The sequence below is a fragment of the Lepisosteus oculatus genome, chromosome 3, assembly GCF_040954835.1.
Source record: "Lepisosteus oculatus isolate fLepOcu1 chromosome 3, fLepOcu1.hap2, whole genome shotgun sequence".
NCBI classification, from domain to species: Eukaryota; Metazoa; Chordata; class Actinopteri; order Semionotiformes; family Lepisosteidae; genus Lepisosteus; species Lepisosteus oculatus.
The window spans coordinates 49355658-49382652 of NC_090698.1; the positions used below are offsets into that span (position 1 = coordinate 49355658).

The 26995-nt window shown below is 36.1% G+C and overlaps 2 protein-coding genes across 4 annotated transcripts; one reads left to right on the forward strand and one right to left on the reverse strand.

Annotated features, from left to right (window-relative positions):
* Positions 1 to 8334: 8334 nt before the first annotated feature.
* Positions 8335 to 18909, forward strand: LOC107079996 (coiled-coil domain-containing protein 152). Of its 3 annotated transcripts, XM_015368045.2 has the most exons (9): positions 8335 to 8436; positions 10186 to 10271; positions 11324 to 11429; positions 13546 to 13614; positions 13772 to 13836; positions 14313 to 14415; positions 17465 to 17592; positions 17808 to 17897; positions 18339 to 18909. In XM_015368045.2, the coding sequence occupies exons 2-9, from the start codon at positions 10209 to 10211 to the stop codon at positions 18459 to 18461; spliced, it is 747 nt and encodes a 248-aa protein (XP_015223531.1). In that variant the 5' UTR covers positions 8335 to 8436; positions 10186 to 10208; the 3' UTR covers positions 18462 to 18909. The 3 variants fall into 3 exon arrangements, with proteins under 3 accessions (XP_015223531.1, XP_015223545.1, XP_015223554.1); XM_015368059.2 differs by lacking the exon at positions 10186 to 10271; XM_015368068.2 differs by lacking the exons at positions 13772 to 13836; positions 14313 to 14415.
* Positions 18653 to 25396, reverse strand: selenop (selenoprotein P). Its single transcript, XM_015368034.2, has 6 exons — positions 25340 to 25396; positions 23029 to 23220; positions 21944 to 22164; positions 21168 to 21380; positions 20817 to 20934; positions 18653 to 20646 (listed from the first exon to the last, which is right to left on the reverse strand). The coding sequence occupies exons 3-6, from the start codon at positions 22144 to 22146 to the stop codon at positions 20311 to 20313; spliced, it is 870 nt and encodes a 289-aa protein (XP_015223520.2). The 5' UTR covers positions 22147 to 22164; positions 23029 to 23220; positions 25340 to 25396; the 3' UTR covers positions 18653 to 20310.
* Between the last annotated feature and the right edge of the window lie 1599 nt (positions 25397 to 26995).

The following is a 26995-nucleotide window of genomic DNA, read 5'->3' on the forward strand; positions in this document are numbered from 1 at the left end:
TTGCAGCCTATGCATGTTGACCTACCTCACTAGAATTTTGCAATTTATGCCCAAGCCAAAGTTACCTGACTATATCAAGATTAGTCATAAAAACTGGCAAAAACTTTTATTGAATTTATAAAATCTTTCTGCTTTTCTAAGAAAACAAAACCGAATAAATCAAGTCATATGATTGTAACATTTTCCATAAGAAATTCCATGAAAGTTACATACTGTATGATCAAAACACACTGAGGTTTAAGGCTCTCATAGAGTATATGTTTGGTATGTATACAAATCCATGGTATTTCATATTTCAAGAAACTATTAGTCAAATGTCATGTGCATTATGAAAGATTCTACTCATATTTGAAAAAAAATGTTACAAATTTTAATTGTAATTTTTGCTTCTTATCACCTATCACTGTATGTAAAATTGAAATTTCCACATTACACACAGTACTATGGTATGAGACACAGTGAAATAATTAATTTTACCATTAAGAAGAATAAGTTATTTGTTATTTCATTAATATTCAATAAGATAACCATGTTATACAAGCCCAACATGAAGCTACCACTCAATGAATATGTGATTTATGTTCAGCAGGTGATGTATGTTGACATGAAAGGATCTGTGGCCATTTTTGTAGGGCTTCTAGTGGAAATTCAATCAGTTGCACCATGTAAGTAAATTGAGAGCTCATTACCAATGACAAACTGGAAAGCTGCCATTTATACAACAAGACTATAGTGGAGTGAAGTACCTCACTCAGGGGTACAGCAACACTGTCAAATCTGGGATTTGAACTCACAGCGCTCCAGTGCAGAACCCTAACCACAACTTCAGTTTGTGTGTGTCACAAACGAACTCAGCATCTCTGAAAAAATAATGAAAGTGGAATGGCATCTTCAACATAATATAATGATTTATAATGGCTTATTATGACTACTATGACTTGTAAACATGTGGAATGGTTAAGAAGTGTCTGTCCATCCATTTTCTAACCACTTTTTTCAACAGGGACATGTTGAAGCAATACTGACCATTGTGTCACTGTGCTGCCACAGAAGTTAAATATATTTTCACATATAGCATGTTTATGAAACAGTGGAATGCTATATTGTAATAATGAAATTATATTGTCAAAAAAATAATACAGTTTTGTAGTTATACAATAACTATTGAATAATACCACAATGCTCTCTTATAATAGTGATTTTTCATCTAATGTCTTTCTGCAATATACATTGTAGGTAATTTTTTTTCATTGTTCTGCAATGATCTGCGTGTAAAAATTGTACTGACTTCAGATACCGACCTATTTTTTAAGCATTTTTAGTGTACTGACAAGAATTTAATGGGAGTGTTTTGGTTCATATTCATACTATTCTACAGAAACTACAGTTTTCTAAGTTTTAAATGCCAAAAGTAAATTTTGTCACGGTTTCAGTTTCTCCTTGGATGTGCAAACTACCAACATTTTAGACAAACACTGAAGAGGAGCTTATTTCATTTATTTCTTGATATCAGTTAGAAATAATATTCAGCCCACCTGTTTCTGTATATTAGTAATCCATTTTCTAACCATTAGTAATCGGGAGAGAATACAAGCACAATTAAAAGGCATTTAAAAACATATCCATGGTTACGTGAATTTAGTGCAGAAGCATTATTATATATTAGTGTTTGTAGTTGAAAAAACATTCCTTCTTAAATATCACAGAGTCCCCGAATTTATATTAGATACTTGAAAACCATTGCAAATGATGCTTTATGAAAAACAAATCTTTAACTTTCAGTTAATCAGATCCACATAATAAGCAACAGGAAACCATTTGGTTTCTCTGACTTATTTTATTCTATTTCTTTACATTCCTAAATATGATATTCTTTATACAAACTCCCAGTACACCAAAAAGCTATACAGTATGTTGGATATCTTTGTAGTCCAAATTCTGTCCATTGGATAACCTACAATAAAATCTTTATCCTAGAGAGGGATCCCTAAATTCTTAAGTCAATTTGTGATATTAAAATAGAGTCTAGTAAGGTTCTGCATGAACTGCTCCTGTTTAACTGTACTACATTACAGCACCACTGTTCCATTATTTCTGTCTTTGTTTTCTGCTTTCTATTCTGCTTTTAATTCCTAACATTGAATACATTTGAATGGGATTGTTTCTGTATTGACAGCATACAGTATATGAAGATAAAATGGACAGAATTGCATATTGTAGTAAGCAATGTCTCTGAAGCTAAATATCTTGCCTCTGGCGTCCCCTGTAGTTTCTTAAATTGTATAAGCCTCACATCATCAAAAACATCTACTTGAAAGGTTTGCTAGGATGTTTGGATTAAAACGGCAGTGAAGAGGGAAAAAAAAGAAAGATCTAGAAAGGTCAACTCTGTTCTCAGTGCAGTGAAGCAAACAGGAGTGGAAATCCACAAATGTGTGGAATAACATTAAATTGGCAACCTTGTATTTACCTTACTAAGCTGATAGTTTCATGTCATGAAATGGTGACTGGGAAAGAAGAGTTGTCATTAGGCAGAGGCCGATATACTCAGCAACACAGTGTGAAACTTATTAAATTAGAGGAGCAGGCTCTTAAAAACAGGTTTTGAGGACATACAGGCAATTACACATAAGTCTCTACCTCTGTCTTTCTTATTCAGGGCAATTAGGGGCTCCGTTATTGCCTCCACTTACGTGTTGACCTTTACATTGAACAATTCAGCTTTCGATTTAGTTGTATTAGAAAACAGCAGGACAGCATCTCCTGTTTTTAATAGAAGAACTCATTCAACTGGGCAAATAGATAATGAGAGTGATCTGTTTGGATGTGCATTGCATGTAAAATAGTTCTTAGAGTTGCTTATTATTCACAGTACAATATCTTAAAGTGGTACATTTAAGACTCATCATTGCAAAGTGTACATAGTGCTTATGAATACCTTGTCCCTAAAAAACATGTACTTGTTTTGCACTTTTGTTCTAAGCAGCAGTGCCCATTTCATGTGAACTATTTTCGTGACTTAACCCACTGCGCTTGAACAATGTTAGTCCCTGCTGGGTACAAGCTGGGTACAAACTGTACATATAGCACAATTAGATCATATACACTACACTTTTATGACCTGAAGTAACATACAGACATGTATGTTCCATAATGTTGAGAAAATCTTTAAATGGAGGTACAGCGATCATATACCTTGTTAAAACCACATTTCTACTTCATACAGCATCTTATTTAAAAATAATAAAATGTGTTTCAACATATTTTTCAGTATATGTTTGGTCCGAAGAGCAAGCCGACAGCAAGACAATGGGAAGAAAAGGTGTCTATCCAAAGACCCAGGGCCTCCCTGGGTGTCTGTTTTAAACGCAATTCGGGAAGAACACTATTTTATATAAAGCCCTGTTCTGAATTGGACGAGATTTTAATTAAGTCAACAAGACGGGGAACCATGTGCAGTGTATTCACTTCAACAGGAGCTCCTGCTGAAACATCTGCTGCTAGGTGATGCCTGTGGCAACAATGATGCACTGCCAAAGGAGGGGATTACAAGAGCTACACCACAGCAAGGTGTAAAAGAGCAGAGTCATGGCTGTGGGCCAGGGACTAAGCTTTGCACACTATAGAAGGAAGTGTATGAGCTTTCACGGTAGTGTTCAAAGCGCAATAAATTCCTCTGAGTGATCTTGAAATGGCCAGAAGAGCCAGGTATATGATTGCTGATGGATATGCATTTGCAGGTAATACATCAGCTTCCATTTCAACATAGTAGTGTGTATTTTCCGTCCTCATGTAACTCTGGGTTATGTTGTTTATTTTTGTATTATGTCCTATTTTGGGCGTAAAAGATATGCACATGCTGCCTCAGAACTTAATGCACCTCTGCTTTATGCACTTTTTGCATGGACTTTTTCACTACCACATATTTATTGTTCACCACCACATATTTATGGTTTCTGGTTGTTACTATTTATCATGTTCCATTGTGTAATGTACTGTCTACATTGTGTGCTGTTGTCTGTTGCACTGTGTCGTCTGTTGTACTGTGTAGGTCCTGAGAGTTCAGCGTGAATAAGAATTCCAGTGCACATGTACTGCACTCTACTACTAATTCAAGTTTGGAACTCGTGGGGATCTGGTGTGGATGGTGCATGTGGACAAAAAGCTTGCAAGGACTTAGTGGTAGGTGGTACAAGATGATTGGTGGGTCTAAATGGTCCAGTTTTCAAGTCAACCTGTACAATTGATACATTTCGTTTGATGACATCAGGAAGAGAAAAGGGTGAAATAAAGGAAAGGAAAGAATAGTTGAATGTGGTTCTGGATGTGGAAATTCCATTCTAGGGCTGATGTTACAAAGGCTATTTTTAACACGGGTGAGAGCTCTGCCAACACAGTGCAAACAATATCCCCTCTCAATGAAAAAAGGCCACATTTTAAGGGCTTGAAAGTCAGTCTTGTTGCTGTATAAACATCACACTCTGAGGAACTGTGACAATGGAAAACAGTTTTAAGTATAAAGTACCTGAGTGAATCTGAGGATCTGTAACACAGACATACACACACATTTTCTGTCCTGTCAAGTTAATGAAAGACTTACAGTATGTCCAGAATAGGAAGAGTGATGGATCATTAACAGTGAATTTGAGAGATGGATGCAAGTTGGTTAAGTGCTATAATAGTAATAAAGAGATAGGACTGAGTGCTAGAGCAGATGGTGGCATCAATACAGTCATATAGTATAATGTAATAAAGGGCAGGGTTTGATGAATAATGTACTATGGAGGGCACTGTATATTTTTTGATATTCTCAAGAACTATTGTATAAATATTATTACCAGAATATGAAGTTTTGGTTAACTTTTATAACCCATGTCATCAAACTCATTTTTATATCCATACCATAATTCCTATTAATACCAATGCTTTTGTTCTTACATATTTATATCATACATCTGCAATTTTACTATTTTAACTATTTTTGCTAGGCTTTTACCAGTGTCGTTCCTCGGTAGTAAGGTTAAATAATCTGTGTTTTAGACTTAAGTGTTCATTTATTGTTGTTAAATCTATCAGCGTATTAAGTACTATGGTTCTCCACATAGCACAAAGAAAATACATTTCTATTTCTTCATTAATGAACACATGAGAAAAAAAATCATATAAATCTTGGGTAAAAAGTTGGGTATTCCAAACGTTTCTATCTTTAAGCAGACACCAATATGCTATGGGTTAAAAATTAATCATAAGTGCAGGCAATGAAGCAATACTATGTTCATATTTAGCCATGAAATACAGTACATCCCATCACCTCTAAGTCACCCAAATTTTAATGCAATCTGCAATGACTCTTTTTTAGCAATTACACAGTGAAATAAAATAACAGGATAAGGATGAAAAGTTCAAACTTTACGTATAGTCAGAAATACTTCAACTATTCAATGACCCCCCTAGCCCCCATGTGTACAGTAGGTGTAGCATGTTTCATATTCCCACAGTAGCATACAGTAACAGGTTCTTCTTTCCTGGTTCTTTCTTCCAGAAAACCTAACATGGTCAGTTTCAGCAAAGTGTACGTGCAAGTGTGAGTTCTCTATGTGTGAACTGGCTACAAAAGTCTCACACAGGCTCAAAGCCAGGAAGTGGTTAGCACTGCTGCCTTGTTCTGCTGGGTTCCTGGGTTCAATTCCACACCTGGGGGAGTTTGTATGTTTGTTTACACTTTCCACTGGGTGCTCTGGTTTCCTCCCAAAGTCCAAAAGACATACTACTGTGTTACTTGGCTTATGGGAAAACTGGCCCTGGTGTGAGAGTGTGCGTGTTTGTGTCTTTGTGTACCCTGTGATAGACTGGCATCCTGTCCAGGGTGCATCTGGCCTTGCTGGGACAGGTTCTTGCTTTCCCATGTTCCTGTACTAGCTAAAAGCAGTGAGAAAATGGATGGATGGAGAAGGGATCCAGTCTAATCAGAACATATAGGAAAGATCTGGAGGGTAGCAGAGGCTGTCTCTCCTTTCCTGCTCCCAAACTGACCCATATTCTCAGCATTTTCCCTCCAGAGAGACCAAAGCTGCAACTAGTCAATCAGTAAACCAAACCAATTAAGTTTAAGATGATTAAAGCAAGCAAACGGATTGAATGCAGTACTTTCTAAATAAAACTACTAGGAATCCAATATTGTTTTTCTTCTAAAAAGTGTTGTGGTTATCATGAAAACAAATAAAACAGACATCCTGGGACAGCTAAAGAGTACAAAGATCATAGATCATTTCCAATAATATGTCACTCTTTTATACCTAATCAAATTTTCTAGCCCGGGCATTGATTTGACTTGGCCATACTTTTTGCCTTCCAAATGTTATGAACTCATCAAAAATTGCTCCCACATGGATGTTTATTGAAAGTAGATATTTTGTTCTCAATCCCGTAAACTACACTTAGCAAAAATTGAAATACCCTGTACAGTCAGTTATGTCTCCAAATGAAAATGCAGTCCAGATTTTAAGGTCAACAAATGTGTTTATACTGAAGAACACTTGTTTTACTAAATGTAATTTTTCCCCTTTCAGAAAAGCTTAAGGTTTTCTTAGAATCTAGTTTTACAATGTTAAACATTGTTTTGCACACATTTTCAAAGTTTTGATAAATTCATATTTGTAAGAATTTGCAAATACATAATAATAGATGTCATCTAAGTAAAATAGACAATACATATGTTATTACATTTCTACACTCTTAATGAATTACTGTTTAACATTTTGCTCAATGCTGTTTTACATAAGAAAATGTCAGCTTTTGTATACCAGGACAAGATTTGAAATTGTTTTTTTGAGACAATACATTTGTTAGAGATTCCAAATTATAATGTATTGTGACTGTTAATAACTGCTTCTTCCAATAAGTGTATTGTAAATGAATCCCTACTTTATTTTTAATGGAAAGTGCCCATTGATATGTCTTTATTGCAGCATTGAGAATACTCAAATTATACAACATAATTTATGGTCACCAAAAAAATAAAACTTTGACCTATTGAATGTGGAACTGCACAACCCTGAAAACATGCTTCAGCTGCACAGTCAGGTAACAGAATGTTCTTTGAAAGCACATGTCAGACAGACAGTTATTTATTGAAGAGAGATCACTGAGTCAGATTAAAGAAATGTGGAGGCTGTGAGCCAACAGGACTCTGATTTCATCGATAAAATAGTGTGACATTCAGAATGTATATCTGTTCATCCTGGGTCTGCAACGAGGTATCGAGACATTGGAAGAAAGAAGGGTTTTCTCAGAACCAAATCCATATATTTTCTAACCGTTTTATCCAATACAAGGTCATGGGGGAGCTGGACCCTATCCTAGCAAGCAACAGGCACAAGCCAGAGTACACCCTGGACAGGACACCAGCTCATTACAGGGCGCACACCGAAACAAACAAACAAACAAACAAACAAACAAACAAACAAACAAACAAGCACACATTCACATCAGGGCCAGTTTTCCCATAAACCAATTAACCCTCCATGTGTTTGGACTGTGGGAGAAAACTGGAGCATCTGAAGAAAACCTTTGCGTACACAGAGAGAACATACAGCACCAACTCCATGCAGACAGCACCCCAAGAATTGAACACAGGCAGCAGTGCTAACCACTGCGCCATCCAGTTGATTGCCCAATCAGGTAGTAAAGCTTCTAATCTAGCTAAGCAGATACAACATAATGAACTTCTTAAACATTTGCCCCTGATAGACGAGCTATGAAAGGGAAAGCATGAAGAAGATGGAGGACTTTTAACTTGAATTAAAGATGGGGGACATCAGGGAGGCCAGGTTTTATAACCAACATGTTTTTGTGCAATGATACAAAAGGAATTCTATAAAAATCATAAATGTTTTATCGCCATATTTATATAAATAAAACCTATATTTAAAGGTTCTAGACATTTTAGATAAACTATTTTTTTTCTGTCACCCATAGATTTTAGATGATCACAACTAAAATATTGTGTGTGTGTGGGGATTGGGATTACAGTCAAGATACCACGGTGCCACCTAGTGACATGAAGACTAATCAAGGCCTATCCATTCTTGCTTTTTGACAAGATCACAGTTCAGGTAGTTGTACTGTATATAAAACGCATTTTAATACCGTTAATATTGACTACAAACCCCGTTAAGATTAGTTACTACATGAATTAAAATGTATATTTGGCAATCTCCAGTGCAACTCACATCAGGAGAAAGAGAAATACTTCAGAATGAAACAGTTTGATTAGTATATTCTCTCCTTCTCCAAATTTAAAGAAACGCAGTGGTGGCGTTTCTTTTCCTGACAGGTGAGGCACGTTTGGTGCGCAAGCGCAGAGCCGAGGCTGACGGCTGGTCGGTGATGAACTGGGGAAGAGATATTGCTCATAGCACAAGCTATACATAGTAGGTATGTAATGAGAATACAGGAAAATTTAAATATATTGTTTTATAAAACAGCTGGGATATGTATTGTAAGACCCCAAGAACAGCGTGGATATGCGAAGAAGACGAATGAACAGTAGATAGTGGCCGCCAGATTTTGATTTTCTAGATATTGATATTTATGACACTTAACCTTACTAACACATTCAAGTTCCACAAACATTAGTTTGGACTCTCAAATGCAGTATATTGGACTGAAGACACTTGCGTTGATTAAGACAGCACTCTTTCCCGTTATGAAACTGGTTTGTGACCCTAGGAGATTCACCTCCCCTTCCTGACGTAGCGCTAAAAGCGCCTGCGCTACGCTGTGTATTACAAATAAAATTAATGGGGAAGTTAGGATATACCACTTACGATAAGCAAAAGCAGCTGTTGTAATTTAAAATCTAACAGTACCGCCCATTTGGATTTGCTGATATACAGTAGGTGAGAGAAGTGTGTTTTGAAGTGTAGTCGAATGTTTATCACACGGGAAAATCTAGCCTTTTCTTGTTTACAATTATAGTTTTAAGATATAAAAAGAGAACTAAGTCCTGTGTACATGATAACTGAAGGGGGAAAATTAATTGTGTGTATACAACTCAGTGTAACAAGTGAAGATAGACAGCCCATGTTAGATGATTGTTGGACTTTTGTCCATATATCATCCACTTATTATCACAAATACGCTGAACACAGGCCTGTCCAAGAAACATAGGGCACAAAGTAGGACTACACCCATCAAAATCCATCGCCTAGCAGACACACATGCACATGGGGAAAATTTAGAGATGTCAGAAAGTTTAGCCATTAAAGCCTTAGTGTGAGGAAACCAGTCACCTGGAGAAAACTCATCCGGACACAGTCAGGAGATGCAAAGTCCATCAGATTCCACTTCAATCCGGAATTAAAATCCAGGACCAAGAGCTGTGAGGCAGCACCACCAAACATCCTATTTCAGCTCAAACGCATGCAGCTTTGCAGGGAGTTCTTTGTGAGAGGGTGGACTTCCTCATGCAGGCACTCCGCTCCTGTTTGAATTGGTTTTAATGCATTTTCAGGAAACCGGATTTTCAAGAGGTGGTGCAATGGATAGCATATGTGCCTTGGGTTTAGTTCCATAACTGGGGTGCCATCAGTGTGGGGTTTGTATGTTCTGCCCGTGTTTGGGTTGGTTTTCTCCAGATGCTCCTTTTTTCTCCCATGGTTCAAAAACGTACTGGTAGGTTAATAGTGAAAAAATAACTCTAGGTGTGCCGGTCTGTCAGTTATTGCCCGACTGTGTTTTTGTCTGTCTACCCCGCAATAGACTGGCGTCCCATCCAGGGTGTCTTCTGCCTTTTGCCCGTTTCTTGTCAGGATAGGCTACTTCTCCCCTTTGACCCTGAATTGGAAAAAACGTTTAGGAAATGGGCTGATGGGATTTTGGAATTCCCCTGTAAATATATATTAATCACCAGGCAGAATTCCTTGTGTATGGGATGGATGTGTGCAAGATGGGTGGGGCTAGGATTATACAGGAATTTTCCAGGAGGTTTTCTATCCCTTAAAAGGAGGCTGTAGGAATGGGGAAGAATCCCGGGAGTGATAACGAGGCTTGGGCTGTCTGTGACATTTGAATCAAAATTCTCAAAATACTGCCTAGTTTACATTTTCTTTTTAAAATGAGCTTCCTTTCTGTAAGAGAAAATATACTGACCACATTTTTCAAAACTGGTTTTATCTTTTTAAGTTATCAGTGCTATTGCAGGCAAAATGCTGAAGGGTAATTCTGTGAATCTTGACAAGCTTATCGACAGTTTCTCTCTTCTTGAGCAGGTAGGTTAAAAAGATAAGTAAAATGTACAGTATTAAAATGCTTTTTTCAAGGTGTAATTATACTGATTTTTTTCTGTATGTAGTTCAGAGATAAATTTAACCTTCACAGTGGGATTGAATACTGGATAGTTGTATTTTTTGTTCTGGGTTGTTCTTTGCCTGTGATCTAAACAGCAGTAATGTTGCCTTTAATTGCTTTTAATAAGCATTTGCAGTTGTAAGGCAGAAAGATGCCTATATGACAGCAAAAGAAAACCACTGAGAAGCTTTTATGTAATCTTGGAGAGGGCTTGGAGATTAAAATTCCATTTGCATTTCCAGCAATATACAATATGAGTATACATTACACTACCCAATTTATGTCACTTTACATTATCTTAGTTGAGAAAATAAATATATAACTCAACAAGTAATGGCACAGTCTGTCAAGAGCAAGTTCAATTACTGTGCATGTCCCGAAGATGAGTGGTGCCTCCGTAACTGTTCAAATGTGAGTGAACGTAGGAAAGTCGGTTTTATCAATTTAAATGAAATTATTATTTGAAAGTGAACTTGAATTGGAATTTGATTTCAATCAATTATGCAAAATGAAATTTGAATTGAGGTGCAGGAAGTGAGCCAAGCCTCATTTTTGGCAGCAAGAACTTTTACCAGAATACACTGATATGGTCCTTGTTTTTTGTTTCCCTGATTAAATTTGTTGCAGATGCAGAATAATCATGTGAGTGATCTGTATTAGTCCAAGTGTCCAATGTAGTTTGGATTCTCATGAGGACATTCTGAATAGTGTGTATTTAAGAGGCACAATATTAAATAGATTTATGGATCTGACATAATACAGATATTTTGTTGTGCCTAAAACAAATTTGCTAGTTATACTGATGATGTTGTCCTGATTTTTAAGCAAAACAACTAGTGTATGAATTAGCTGGTCAAACACCTGATCAGAATACCCGAGTAGAGGGATGCATTAGCCATTTAAGGTATCCCTGATATCTCTATGTAATTGTTTAACAATACAATTAATAAAAACATATTATGTATTTGTCCAGAAAATAGCTGCACTACGGGGGAAGAACAATATGTTAGAAATAAAGTTGGATGAAACCAGCAGAATTCTGAAATTAGCACAGAGTAAAGAAAATTACATGAAGGAAGGTAAGTGAGTTTACATGTGCAAGCATTTTTGTTTTCGTTGACCTGGTTTTTCTTTGGGACTTCCGGCTTCCTCCCATAGTCCAAAGACCTACTGGTAGGCTAATTGACTTCTGGAAAAACTGGCCCTGGTGTGACTGTGTCTGCCCTGAGAAGGATTGACGTCCAATCCAGGGCGTAGCCTGCCCTGTGCCCGTTGCTTGCTGGGATAGGCTCCGTCTTCCCTGCAACCCTTTATTGGATGAAGCAGTTACAAAATGGTTTAATTGCTTTTTCATGGTGTCTTTGTAATTTCCATACTTTGTGTTTCCCTGAATTGCTATTAACGCCTGTAAAGTGTAAAGTGTGTGACGAGTGTAAAATATATACAGATCCTTCATACTTCCTTGACAGTAACATGGATGTTGCTCTTCTCCTCTTTTACTTATATCCACTGTTTTTTCCACTTTTACTTTTATCCCTGGTTTATGGCCATTGCAGTCATAAAACCTATTCCTATCCATTTTTCTTTTTGTATATCTCCATATCTTAAAAAACAGTCGGATTCGGAGGCTGTTTGTTTACTGTGTCATGTAGTTATGGAGCCATGCTAATCAAAATATTTAAAATGTAAAATTTAAAGTGAACTGGGACTAAATGATCACAGGTCCTGATGTAATGCAATAGCAAATACTGCATCAGGTCTAACCCACATAATAGATTTGTCTTTAACATGTTTATACCTCAATCAGATTGTCTAGAAAGTCTGGAGACTTCTCTTCCTCTGTGTTATACAGCATGATCAGTTTTGCGGGTAGGCTAGGAAATTGTTTTAGAAAAGGAATTTATTGATAATGTCAGTAAAGAGCCTTGCACCTCATCCTTGAAATGGTCATAATCTTACTATATTTGCACAAGCAAATTACTTCAAACATTTCAGAAGCTTAATGAAGAATGAAGAATGGTTACTGGTTGTACCATGTTTTATACTATAAAGCTGACAGTGTTATATATCTAGTATATTTACTGTATTTTTATACTATAATCCACATATTTAATAGATGCTTGTGATAACAAGTATCAAGTGATAACTTGTAATAACTTGTGATATTAAATTATTGGAGCATTTTTACATTGATATCTAATCTAAAGTGAAAGTTCAAACAATTTGGACAGAATTACTTTACATAATTACTCCAATTACAGTAAAATAAAAAATAAAAATTGCACTCAAAACATGATCTTGGATCTAAAATGATGTACCCTCCTGAAGGGATGTTGTGCACTCCTTGACATAACATTTGTTCATGATTAGATCTGATAATATTTTACCAATATAATGTAGTTATATAAGCTGTAGCAGCTTTGACTAAGTCACCACTTTTTATGAATACCACAATGCAGAGAATTACCATAATCACTTAAATGAGAGGTTCCCTTTACTACTATTAACACAGTGTACTTTTGCCTCCCTCTGGTGGATATAAAGTAGATTATCAAGGGGCTAACATTTTAAAAGCAGGAAATAACACTATCCTGAAACATCAGATCAGTGTTTTTTTATGTCTTATCATGAACAGGAATGAACATTTTCCAAGCTTTCACTGGGTAATCAACTGCAGCTTACATATTCCACCTTCACTCGAAAGGAATCAGAAACCAAAAATATCTTCCAACCTGGTTCTCCTGTCAGTAAACAATTAACTAAATTCTTTTAAAATCTTTCCATTTATTTATTGCTTATTGCCTTTCACCCTGCAATTCATCAACCAGAATTCCATCCATTTAGCCTCTGTTTACATCACTCTACCGACTCTCACATTTTTTTCTTCTGTCTTCTCGGCCTCCATGGGTGTCCATAAAAAAATTTCCTCAGGGGACAATAAAATCTTATTTTATCTCGCTTTTCTTTGTATTTCTGTCTAATTCCTCATCCTCCCCATCAGATTTCACAGCCAACATGTAGCATTTTTTCTTCTTTCATGTTTTCAGTGTGACATTCACCTTCACTTGTTTCTTTGTCATGCTAATGTCAGACTATTTTAATATTAGTTTTGCTGAGAAAAATATTCTGATGTGAATGCTTTCTTTTCCCAATGTTAAGCAGTAATTTTCATATTCATGCATTTTTTTCTTTCAGAGAGCGCTACGTTTCAAGCCACAATTAATGGACTTCAGGAAACAATACAGCACCTGAGTTACCTGCAAGGTAAGGATAGAGCAGAGTTTTTTTAAACCAGTTTTATGATAGAAATGTTCTCTTTGTACACATCTGTAGACTTTGTAACATTTTGTTGTTTTTCTTTTTCATTTGGTTTCCTCTTATCTAATCATTTATCACTTCTGGTGATCATGTACCCTTTCAGATGAAAATAAAGAATTAAAAAGGGTCATCCATGCCTGTGAAGAAAAAAATAAAGCAAAAGATCAGGTGAAAAACATTAATATTCTTTCACTAGTATACTTTGTTCTTATTTTGTTACATATCCATGTGGTTGTAAAGTCACTTAATAGTCAGTTCAGATCAATACAGTAGACTTATTTTCATTGTAAAGTAGTACTAATATTTAATATTTGCTGTTTAATCTTTAATACTTGCTGTTTTTCTCCTGTTTATGCACTGGTTTTGGACCTTTATTATAAGACAAAAAAAAATTCAATTCATGGCAATAATTTGCAATAAACATTTGTAGCTGTAGATTAAACACCTTATGGTATTGTACTGAAAAGATCCAGTATTGTTTACATTACTGTGATGGATAGATCACATTTTATTGTCATTTTTATGTCAGTAAAAAAAATGCCAGACTTAGGCGTACTTTATTTTTTTGTGACTTTGAACAGTGATGCATTTTGTATCTATTAAATTTGTTTCCAAACCCATCTGAATTTGGGTTTTTAAAACAGGAACATACTACTCATGTCGAGAGGCTAACAATGCAGATGAAAGCCATAAAGGAGGATCACAAGGTTGAGATGACTGAGGCACAGCAGGATATGAAGAGGAAGTGTAAATAAAAATGTTTCACAGTTGCGTAGATAAAAAGGCTGTGCTGCCAATCATGTCTAATGTTCTTTCTAGAGGCAACTGGAATTCCCTATCAATGTAAAATCTGTATGTCCTGTTCTGTGTTTAGCTGTTAATATTTTGGTAGGAAATGGAATTAGAAAATAACGTTATTTTCATTTTTATGGTCATTAGTGGTGCCAGCTTCATTTCTTTGGGATATTTGTTGTTAGGAGTAACTTGTATATCATGGAGGTTGGCTCTCATGCTTGCATTTTTGCTTTTAATGTGGGAATACTTAAGCCCTCCCAATTCTCATAGTAGAACTGTCTGCCTGTAACTAGGTATTCTCTATTTCGAAAGTTTCAGAAATTCTTTTTAATAAGATACTTACCCTTTAAGGCTCTCAACTACTGAACCCACCTGGCCCATTCATGGTTTAGTTACCGTAACTGAAAGCTATTTACACCACTGTGATAGATTAAGACTTGGACTATTAAAAATAATCAGAAAATATTAGCATTATAACAATCTCCCTTTTGGGTTAAAGGAAAGGAAAGACTACAATTGCACGTGTTTCATAATTTCAGAAAGCAAAGAATTGCTGTGTTGTAATAGGTTTAGAATTACCTGAGCTGTAGTAGGAAAGGGATTCTATATGGCAGTCTATTCACTTCCAAAAAAACTTTTGAAAAAAAGGTGGCTCATGACTGTTACTTTAACTACTGAATTTTATGTAAAATGAATGTAGACAATAATTGCTTAGTTAGTACAGTACAGTTCTTTTCACCCCAAAGACCTTCATTTACAGTGTCTTGCCAAATTATTCAGATAACTTCTTAAATGGTGTCCATTTTCTGAAATCGTAAAATGATGTATATACATTTTTTAAACTAACAGTTTTATTCAAAACCTGAATGCACAAACTGAAAACTTCAAAGGTTAAGATAAGTTACAGTTACAGTACATGTCAGCAGAAACTGAAGAGAAAAAACAGAAATATGCCAGTTGCTCAAGCATTCACTCCCATGAATTCAAAACTTTGGTGGAAGAATCTCTGGCTGCAATTATAGCTGCTAGTAAATCTCTACCAACTATATATTGCATACCTGCTTGATACATTTGTTGTCCATTCTTCTTGGTAGGTTTGCTTAAGCTCTCTCAAATTGATCATATATCACTTGTGGACACCAGGTTTCACAGTTTCCTACAGATTCTCACTAGATGTCAAAACAGGACTTTGCCTGGGCTACTCAGGGATATTCACTTTCTTATTCATAAACCACGTAAGCATAGCTTTTGCCTTAGATCACTGAGGAGACGTATCCCCACATGCTGCTTCCACCATGCTTGACTATAGGAATTGTGTTGAGTAGGTGACGCCCTTTAGTGGTTTTCCACCAAAAGTAATGCTTTGCAGTTTCACCAAAAAATTCCAGATTGGACCACATAGCCTTTTGCCATGGGTTTGCAGCATCTCTTAAATGCTTTGTTGCATGTTATTTGTGGGTTTTGAGTCGGATTTAAAATATAAGCCAGCTCTGTGTTTGGGGAATTGTTAACACAATTTTCACTCACAGCAGGCATTTAACTCTGTAGCTCCTAAAAAATTGCCGTTGGCTTTGCAGTGGCATCCATCACCAGTATCCATGGCTACTCTGTTTGGAGGGAAGGCCTGACATAGGCAGTGTATGGGTTAATATCAAGAAAATGATTTGATGATTGTGTGACTGTGCTGACAGGTTTGTTTTTGTATCCTTTTCCCAATTTCTAGTTTACAGTGACATTATCCCCGACTTTCTTTGAAAGCTTATTTATACTCCAGGGTTGAATCTTTGCTTGAAATTCACTACCTGACTGAAGCTCTTAACAAAGTTGGGTTTTTATCATGAAATATGAGAACCACTGTTTTTTCACACAGAGGCCACTCAGCTAACTGTGTGGCTCATTAAGAGAATTTTGTGCACTTGAATTAATTTAGGTGTTCCACAGAAAAGGGTTTGAGAACTGAAGCAATCTTCAGACTTTTCCATTTTTCTTTCATAATAATTATCTATTTTTTCCTTTTTGGTTTTTGTTTTTAATGTGTGGAGTATGTTGTGTACATAACAAATATTAATTGTTGCTTCAGAATAGCATGACTGCAAGTTTTTAAACAAGACAGTATGAATACTTTGCAAGGGATTGAATACTTTTTCAAGACAGTGTAGAAAGAAGCACCTTCAAACACCTCTGTAGTGCAGTATCCATCCTGGGGATGTGCAGTAGCCATTTTGTGCCAGTGAGAAATGGTGGGAGAAAGAAGTGAGAAATTATTGCAATAGTTGAAGGGGGAAATTTAGTTGGTCATACTGAGCATCCCTGAAGTGAAAGATCAGGACACTGGGGTTAGCAAATCCTGCTCCTACAAGTTTCAGTAATCAGTAATCAAGACAGCTCAATGACTTAACCAAAGGACTTGTACTAAGTAGTCAGGACCTCAGTTTAATATCTCACCTTGAGTACATCTTTTATCTTGAGTAAAAAGTACAAAGGTTTAGATAATCTCTACTTAAAAATCTCAGTTGTTAATATTTTGTCTACTCTGTCCATATGTTACAATATTATAATTTCCCACTCATCTCAATAAATGTGTATATGTACATTTTTTATTTAATTGCTTTAAATAAAGTGTAGATGATATGATAACATTATTAGTTACTATTAATTTTTAGAACCCTCACATGTCAGTGGGAAAAGGTTTAGGTGTTGTTATAGTCATTTTAAACGACGGAAACTTTTTTAATAGGTTTAATTAGAAGAATTCATATAAATTAAATTACTGTTGTAATTCCAAGAGACTGATATAATTCTAGTTTATGCTTCTTCAATAGCAATAAGAATGGTGTTAATGAAACGTATGTGTAAAGCTTTGTAAAACTCCTTTATTTTACCACTTAAGTTACAGAACAAATCTGTCATAATGTCAGTGAAGTCAGTACTTTTGTTTTGTCACTGAATTGTGTACTAACCAGCAGTATATAATATTCTCTTGCTTTTTACCTTTCTATAGTGGAACTTAAAGAGTCAGAGCTGAAAGACATAATTGAGAGGAAAGAAGGAGACATTCAAGAACTGAAAAAGAAATTACGGGATCAAGAACGAGAAAAACAGAGTGAAATTATTAAACTTCAAATGGAGGTAAAATGCTTTTTACACAGTCTGTTGGTATTTGTTTGAATATTTATATGTGCATTGTTTAGGCTTTTTATGCTCAAGACAGTTGTGCATCTGAAGCCTTTTATGTTTTATCATGCTTGAGTCCCACTATGATAAGGATTACTCCATACGAAGAAGGACATAGTCACCAGTCCGGCCAATAGTCTGTGTAAAACTACTTTTACTTTATAATTCAGTTCAGCGCAAAGATGGCAAGAATACAGAGCACTTCAGTGAAAACACAGCAGCAAGATCCTTCCAATCTACTGCAAAACGTTTTTAAAAGGGTAAGTTGTGAGCCTCCTACTGTACACTATTGTAAATCTATACCTTTTGCTTTTCAAGCATTATCATTAAGTAATGCTGCCTAGCTTAATTTGTTTCTCCCTAGACAGGGTGTCTAGGTGCAGATGTGTCTGGTCCTGCCTTGCACTTTATGTGCTCCAGGTTGCAATCCAGTAAATCTGCTTTTTTATTATGGCTGCATGGGTGGATCTATGATGTAAATACAGAGCAGCAGAGAAGAGATGTCTCCCATTAAAATGATATGGATTTTGTCACAGTCTTGTCACACTTTTGTCACAGGATGATGTTTAATTAAAAATGATGCCTTAGGTGTCTGACATCATTACTTATTTCAATCACTATGAAAAATTATGGATTGCGTAGAACGTCGCATAATAACGGCATATAACGTCAGAAGAGGCATATTTTTATCAATTTCATAGAAGCTGCAGTTCATAGAAGAGGAGAAAAACAGAGAGATTGAAACCTTACGTCGTGCTGTCAGAGAGATGGAACAGCAGCTTGGATGTACCCATGACTCCCACCCAAAAAGAAGGAAGTTTTAGCAGAATTATCTCTAAGACTGCAAAAAAAAAATATGAGTTAAAGTTTTATGCTCCAATGGTATTAAATAATTCCAGAATGTAATGCTGAAGATATTCCTGGTGATACCTCAGTTATAGCATGTTGGCACAGTTTATTGAAAATATGTTATTTATTGTAGAAAGGTATTTAAAAACGTAGAATAAGCAGTGTGCTGTATTAAAAATAAGATTTATTTGAAACATTCATAACAAGCATTACTTGTTCAGTCAATATTGGTTAACTTTTCAGCTTTCATGATTGATAGCATTTGCCATACATGTTATCAAGTATCTAGGAGGTTTGTTTTCCTAGACACTGTCATTAAGTAAGGAACATGCTATCAAACAACACATCCATTTCTTAACTTTTAACTCATTGTCTTTCTTAACATTCTTTTGATTACTTTAATAAAACAAAATTGTGATTTCACAGACTGTTTAAGTTGTTAATACATTGAAATTAACAAAAAAAATCTTTGGCTTTTTTAAAATAGTTTTTGCATACTAGATAAGCTATATTTTAAGCCAGCCTGATCACACACCTATAAATTCCTGTTTTTGTTCCCTCCTGTTTTCTGAAATGTGCGATTCGACTAGCTTCAACTACACTAACATTGTTTGAACTCCAGGGTTAAGCTGTTAATTGTTTTTTGCTCTACCACGATATATCAAAAACGATAATATGAAATTTGCCTCAATGCAAAATTTGTGCCACATGGAAATCAAATTTTACTTTGAAGAAAAAAAAAGCTTTTATAATCACTTTGTATATTTTAAAGAGCTCTTTTTTATCTTAAACTAGTAGGGTGTTAGACTTGGAAGGTTTTAAAAGAACCTATTAAAAATTTACAAAATGTTAGAGGTAGTGACCATTATCGCTTTTTAAACTGTTCACATAATTGCCTTCTTTTCATTATTCTATTTAGGAAGGTACTGTAGTATTACATTGTCCACAAAGTGTAAAATAAGTTCTTTGATCCCTTTTAACTTTTTGATGTTCTCATCTCTTCACAAAATTTAAGATGGTTACCTACACTACACAATTTATAGCACAACTCTTCTTTTATATAGTTTTATAATGTTGTTACGCAGATTCTGTGCTTACAAAGTGGGTTTGATTAGTATGTCATTTGCATTGTTCCTCCACTCTTCATTGCCTGGCTTCAAACAGGTACCCCTAGTGCTTAGTTTCTGCACCTGTCATCATTTAGGCAAAAAGAGCATATAGTTGAAAAATGCATCAACATGCCCTAACCACAAATAAAAAGCAGTCAATTTAATACTAGTTGGTAATAATCAAATGAGAACGTAGTCCTCTAAGGTAGGATGGTTAAGATAAAGGTGTTCTATAATTATTGTTGATCTCACGTTCTGCCAGACAGGTTGGTAATCTTAATGAATTGAATGCTGATGGTAGCAACAATGTACACAACTGGCTTGCTTTATAGAACTCCCTTTATCAGTGTGATGTTATTCCCAGGGCAGTGCAGTAGGAAAGAGAAACTGCTTACTGCTCCTGTCATATTCACCTCTCATTGCCTTGGGGTCAAGTTCAGGACTGCTCTGGCTGACCAGCTGCTGACGGCAGACGTCAGGCTTTGGAGGACGAGCGTCACTGTCAGGTTTCCCTGACGTGATTCCCGCCCTGCAGGCCCTGTCACTGGCAGGAAGCTGGAGGCTTTTCCTCACAGTGTCAGAAAGCTGCCTGGTCTCATCCCTCGCCGCCAAACAGCTGGCGACAGTGTCAGCATCAGCTGGAGGAAAGTAGGTCAGAAGACCCTTCTTTCCATTCTCAGCTGTACTGATGTTTTCACTTGGCTGCCCCTTTCTTTCATGGCCACTCTATACGGAGGGGGAAGTCCACAACCTCCTGTTGGGATAGAAGGCTTGGGTTCTTAATTAACTGCTGCTGCTGATGTGTCTGTGAGTGCCTTTGTGTTTGGCCATTGTTGAACTCCTGCTGTGAGCCATGATGATGCCTGCCATGGCCATGGTGATGCCCATGACTTGAATGCCTTCTGTGGCTCTGACGGCCCTCTTCACTGTGATGGTGACCATGACCATGAGCATGAGGATGGCCATGGCTTTCAGGAGCCTCTTCAGGTTTATCTTCTGGCTTCCCTTCAGGCTTCACAGTGCTGTTGCATGTTACAGGTAAGGATGAGCTCTACAAGAGATTTAAATTAATAAAGACTAAGGTCTGGTGTTTCATTTGGCATAAATTCATGAATGGTGATCCTCTAGGAATTGTTTATTAAGTAAAGTATGTTCCTTTAGAAGGTACCAAAATGTGAAATTGAAAAACATCCTATTGGCGTTTGGTGTATAAATAGATACCTCTAATGAACAGTTTCCACAGATATCCTTGCAGTACGTGTCTCTGATGGCATCCTCCACATATGACATAGTCAGCATGGAATATGGCAGCCCAAGATGATGTGTCAGACTGCCACACCTGTCAGTGAAAAAGAGAAATTTCCCATTCCAGTTGAAAATGGTTGTTGAAACAACCATTACAAAAAAAACTATGCAAAGAGTAAAATAGGCCTAACCCTTAAATACAGTACAATTGGATTCATAGGTATACTCCTAAAAATGATGGACATCGAGAGGAAAAGTGTTCTCATTATGGAGGTACAACTATTGGATGTATCCTTATCTAGAAAAACCTAAGACAAACAAATGCACCTGTCATAAATGAGAAAGTCATCTTTTTCTCCAGACAGGATCTTCCAAACATCTTCCTGAAGTGGGTCCTGGTCATACACCCTGATTTTCTGTGACATCTTCTTTTTGAGGACCGGATACAGGCGGTGAGACTGTTCTCCCTGGTGGTTAACAACCACGTAGGAGATGTTCACCAGACCCTGCTGCTCAAGTCTGAGGCGCAGAACATCCAATCTGTTCAAGAAAATTAGGCTGTAATTAATAACAATGTAACTTCTGAGCCCCCCATTAAAAATCATGCTTAATTTGGCTAAACAGCTAAAAAGAACTTGTAGTGCATGGCTATCATGAGTAATAAAAATCTTGCATCTTAATATTGTGATGGAGACTTGCAGGGGATATAGTTCAAACCTGATTTTGCAAGCCACAAAGCTAGTTATTCATTGTTAGGTGATGTACTGCAAGGATATGTTTTAAAATGATTTTATAAAGAAAATGCACACTACCACATTAGCAATCCTGAGTCTTCCAATAGAAGACAAATAGTTATGTATGCATATCTATACACAACCCTGTATGCTATAGTGATTTGTAAAGAAGTTGTGAATGTTATTACACTTAGACATATTTAAACCAGAGAGGAAAAATACATTTGCATCATGACTTAATTCATAGCATTCCTTACTTTTGAACAAGATAATTTAGCTTAAACGATTATTTTGATCAGAACAATGTGTTAGAAAAGTCAAAAACGTGATTATTTGTACTGGCGTCTTGTTCATTGCACATCAGTGTACCTGGATGCCTGCACCAAACAGAAAAGTCAGCTAGCCTGAAGAAGGGCCACCACTGTCACCCTCCCCGCCGAGTCCGTCATGGGCTGCTCGTTTCCGACGGCCCATTCTGGCGGGGTCTTACAGCGGCCGCCTCCGCCCTCGCTCTCCGCCCCGCCGACAGGCAGCAGGGCGACCGCGAGGACCAGGCTGAGCCCCGTCCACATGGCTCTGGGCGCGATCGGCTTCGCCCAGCGGAGGAGGAGAAATTCGTTAGTTCAATTGCCTGACTCAGAGGCTCCTGCTGCCTACAGAAAGATTTCATTTCGAAATGCGATATGATTTACCTTTAGGAGCTAATAGATATTTAGGTTACCCCCCACGAAAAATCACAGTTAACTTCAAGATTGAATTTTGACATGCTTTTGATTCGTTGTTTTATTTTTAAGTTAAAGTGCCCTGGCACTTCTGTGATCTGTAGGAAATAAGACCATTTTATACTGTTTGGTTGCTGCATTATGAAACACATGTTTTACTTCTGTTCTTTTGCTAAAAAATGAGGTTCGCATGATTCAAACTTCTTTTGCTGTAGAAATGAACTTGAAACATTAAGAAAATCTTGGGGAATTATATTTTCATCAGAAAAATGCCGTGGAAATTAAAACACAGCGTTTAATAGTTGTTTTTTTAAACATATTTTAGAGAAATAGAATTCATTTTAGATTCATGAAAATCTTTTTCAAATACTATTTGATTCACTCTGAAGAAATGAAAAAAATCGTTTTGCAGTGTAAATTCTTTTAAATAGCTTTTCCATAAAACATTTTAAAATGAGATATTATTTAATAAGATTTTTAAAAATAATTATCTGTAAATGCCACTTGTCTTATAGTCTGTCCAAAATCTCTAAATGGTGTATTACAAAGTAAATAAAATGTATCAATGCAAATCTTTGAAATAAACCAGAGACCTTAAAATACTAAAAACCATGTCTCTGACAGCTGTTCACACATTCCAGAACATAAGGCTGTGCTAATTACCCTCACACTCTTATTTTGTTTGAACCTAATGGTAAAAATAAAACATTCATATATTTGCATTTTTCTTACCTTCTCTGGAAGTCTGCACTTCAGTCTCGTCCTGTCTTCTTCTCAAGAAAAACAATCCCTCCTACTGCTCCCCCCATTTATACCCCACTTGTTTTTCCAAGTCTGGATATAGGGCAAAGTTCAGTCACTCCTCTGTAGGCATTGGAAGACATACAATCTGTTCTTCTTTTCTGCAGATACACTGGTGGATTTCTGCAAACATTAACAAAAACACATGTATAAAGCAGAACTAGCACAACCAACCACATTTATGTTTCACTTTTCTGATGCAGAAATTTACATTCCTGCTAGAAACTGCTGTGTCTTCATATTTTTGTTTTTCACAGAGAGGAAATGGAGAAAGGGGGCTCGTAGCACTTAGAAAAACTTAACCAATTAATAACCCACTATAACGTGCTGGGTGCTTCTAGTCTATTTAAACCTAGTCCTTTAATCCAGTGCAATTGATTTTAAAAGCTATGGTTCTAAGGATGGCAGATTTTGAGAGGAAAAGTGTTTTCATTATGGAGGAACAATTAAAGTATGTATCCTTATCTAGGCAAACCTAAGGTAAACAAATTCACCCACCCTAAATGAGAAAGTCATCTTTTTCTCCCAAACATCTTCCTTGAAGTGTTCCTAAACTGTTTTGTGAAAACAGTGCAATAATATACTAATTTATTGGAGTTATTGGCAGTCACACTAAGACACTGTAGCACCCACTGGAAAGCACTGTCTTGGTCCATGAGAACATATTTCACATAGAAGTTCAAAAGTTCACTACATATAGATTATCGGTCTATAAAAGGTGGTATATGATGTGGTAATTGAGAACATAATAAGATAAGGTTACAAAGGAGAGACAGGTATTGAGCCCATTTAGTTTGTTTGGATGCTGATTGATCTAAGGAACTTGTCCAGACGTTAGAGCATCATCATCAACAATAGGGTTGGGTATAGTGATCCAGACTCTCACAATTCTTTGCGTAAAGAAGTGCCTCCTGTTGCCAGTCTTAAAAGAACTTTCCCTTAGTTTCCACTCCTGTCATTTGGTTTGTATATCACTGCTTATCTTAAAGAAGTCTGTTGGGTTTATTTTGTTAACGACTTTAACCTGTCAGGATAGCACCTTTGTACAACATGCAAGAACGGTGACAGATATTTTTTGTTGTGATATTATATATTTAGATCTAATATTGGAATAGGAAATAATAATACAAATATACAAAGAATAACAAAAATAAAAAGGAAAGAGAAAAAAGGGAAAGGGAAAATAAAGCTAACAGGAACAAAACTAAAGGGAAGGGAGATATTTTAATATTTTGTCAATTAAAGACAGTACTTTAAAGATAAGCAATGTAATTTAGGCGTACATTTTTCTTTAATATTAGCAAGTTAATATACCTATGTAAGGATTCTTGCTGTTCTCCTAGCCTCACATGACAGAGATTTCAGCTACAGTAAGACTCTTATCACAAGACTATGTGAAAGTCCACAGCAGTATTGTCATCTTCATTAAGTAAAGAGTAGTATAGACATTTATAAAATGGATATTCTACCATGCAGTGTAACGTGTAATGGGGAAAATACTAATGATTAAATGAATAAAACCTGAAAGGTCTAACTGAATAGGGATATTAGGGGGATATAACAAAATAACAAAAATAGGGGGGAGAGAACTTGTAATGGTGCACAATTTGTTTCATATCACAAGCACTTACCATAATTATCAGAATATCTAAAACAATTGGGACATAAATATCAGAAAGAATCAAGACTATGTGATCACTATAAAATGAAATAGAATGTTTCGATCTATTAGATCTGGATTAGAAAGCCTGTGTTATTACTCCAGATTAAGCACAACAGAGGTGACAGTGGGCCTCCCTGTCGAGCTATATTACAGTCTAGATCTGAACACATACTTTTGGGGTTTTGTATGAAGTACAAATCATATTAATAAATGAATGACCAAATTCAGAATATCTGAATCCACACTAGATAGGATGTTTATTTTCCCAACTATCTTGAAGTTCACTTCGGCACAGTTACCTGTGGTGAAGTTACCACATAGGCTACCTGGGTGAGTTACTCATGGCCTATAATTAAAGCAAAACAGAGCATAAATTTCAACATGACACTTAAAATTGTATGATATTGTCTGTATTTACCAACCTGTACATCCAATGAGAATCACATATGAGTCATTAATATCATATATATAATATAAAGCTTAATAAGCCAGCTTTTATTTTTTTACCAACTAGACCCTAACTCTAATTCCCTGACTGTGAACTGTGAAACCTATATGGTGATGTTCTTTTTATCTTACCTTCTGTTTGGTTTTGTATAATCCTGCTGGAAAAGAGACAATTTCAGACTGGCTTGCAAAACCTGAAAAAAAAACTTGTTGATTCAAGAACTCTGTCAATGTATCACTGAGCAGTAAGGCTGTCCATAATCTACACTTTGGACATTGTTGTGTTAAATAATATTTCTCCCCAGCTGTACTTTTAGTTGTGAAAAACACAACAGACGATATAACTCACCTCAAGGTGGTCTGATAGAAAACAGAATTTATCAACATATGAAAAACACCACCACTCTCAGATGTTCTCTGACCCACATAAAGCAGTGATTTTCTCCCTCAGCTGTAAACGTGTTACCTCTTAACGGCCTCTGAGCATGCAAACAATTTCCAACCAGATGGCAAATTTCAGTCATTCTGCCGACACGTGGGTTGTTGCTTCCTTGAATTTCTCATAATCTAATGACTGTAGTCTCAATAAATTACATAGATATATCATACAGATGTTCTTGTATGGCCTGGTAAAACTTTGGCCATGCAGTGCATGACCTGTCCTTTAACTTACCGGTTCCCTAGTTTCAGTGGAGTAGTCTGCTGATTGTTGAAGATCAGACTCAATTCTCTGAGCAAAGTCTTTCACAGATACTGATTGAAACCAGGCCGTTTTCGTTCTTTAGTGGGACACGATCAAATATTTACCTGTTCTTTTGTTATTCATTAAACACTTAGATACTAAAAACTTAATCTTAATATACTGTTTGGTCATTTCCATACTACTCAGACACTCAATAAGCCTAAATTGAAATTGAAATAAACTTTAAATTGAAGTAATATAATATATGTGCTTATTACTGGAATGTATCCCATACATTTGTGTTAAAAAAATTAAAGTTATTTGTTTCTCTTGTGCTGTTTATGTTCTGAACGTCCCTTTGTTTGTGGTCTCCCTTATTGACTCTTCTGGCTATTATGTTGCATTCAGCCTTCCATTGTTTTGGGGACTGATTTCCTGTGCTTTGATTTCCCATAATCCTCTCTTGATTACATCGTTTTCAAATCTATTCTCTCATCCTGAGATGATCATTCTGGTCCTCTCTGTTATGCTTATCTCCTTTATGGCCTTTGCTCTTTCTGACTGTTATTCAGTCTCTCTCCCATTTCACCCATCCTATCATTTAATAAGCTGTTCTTTTTCAGATGACCCCTGAAAAACAGACTGCATTCCTGCACTCTGCTCTCATAGAAACGTTTTTGTTTGTAGCAATATGATGGCTTATTATCTGTGCCTTGGATCTCATTTAATAAATCATCTTTTTGTACTTACATAGTATGAGTTTCTACCTGTTTGTAAATGACAATTATTGTGTAAGTTGTATTATTTTGTATATAGTACATACAGTGCCAAAAAATATTTACCTTTTACCCATAGTGTTCTATTGTGACACATTGCAAATAATGTTCACAAGCTTTTTTCAAATTATTTTTTTTTCTTCAACACTGTATCGGCAAACCATTTACAGAAAATATACAAATTAAAACTTACTGATTGCTTAAGTTTTCTGCCACATAAATATCAGTACTTGGAAGAAAGTATTGCGGCAGCAATTACTGCCATGAGTCTTTTCAGATATAGACATTTGATGGATTTTCTGGCCTGTTATTCCCCACAAAACTGCTACA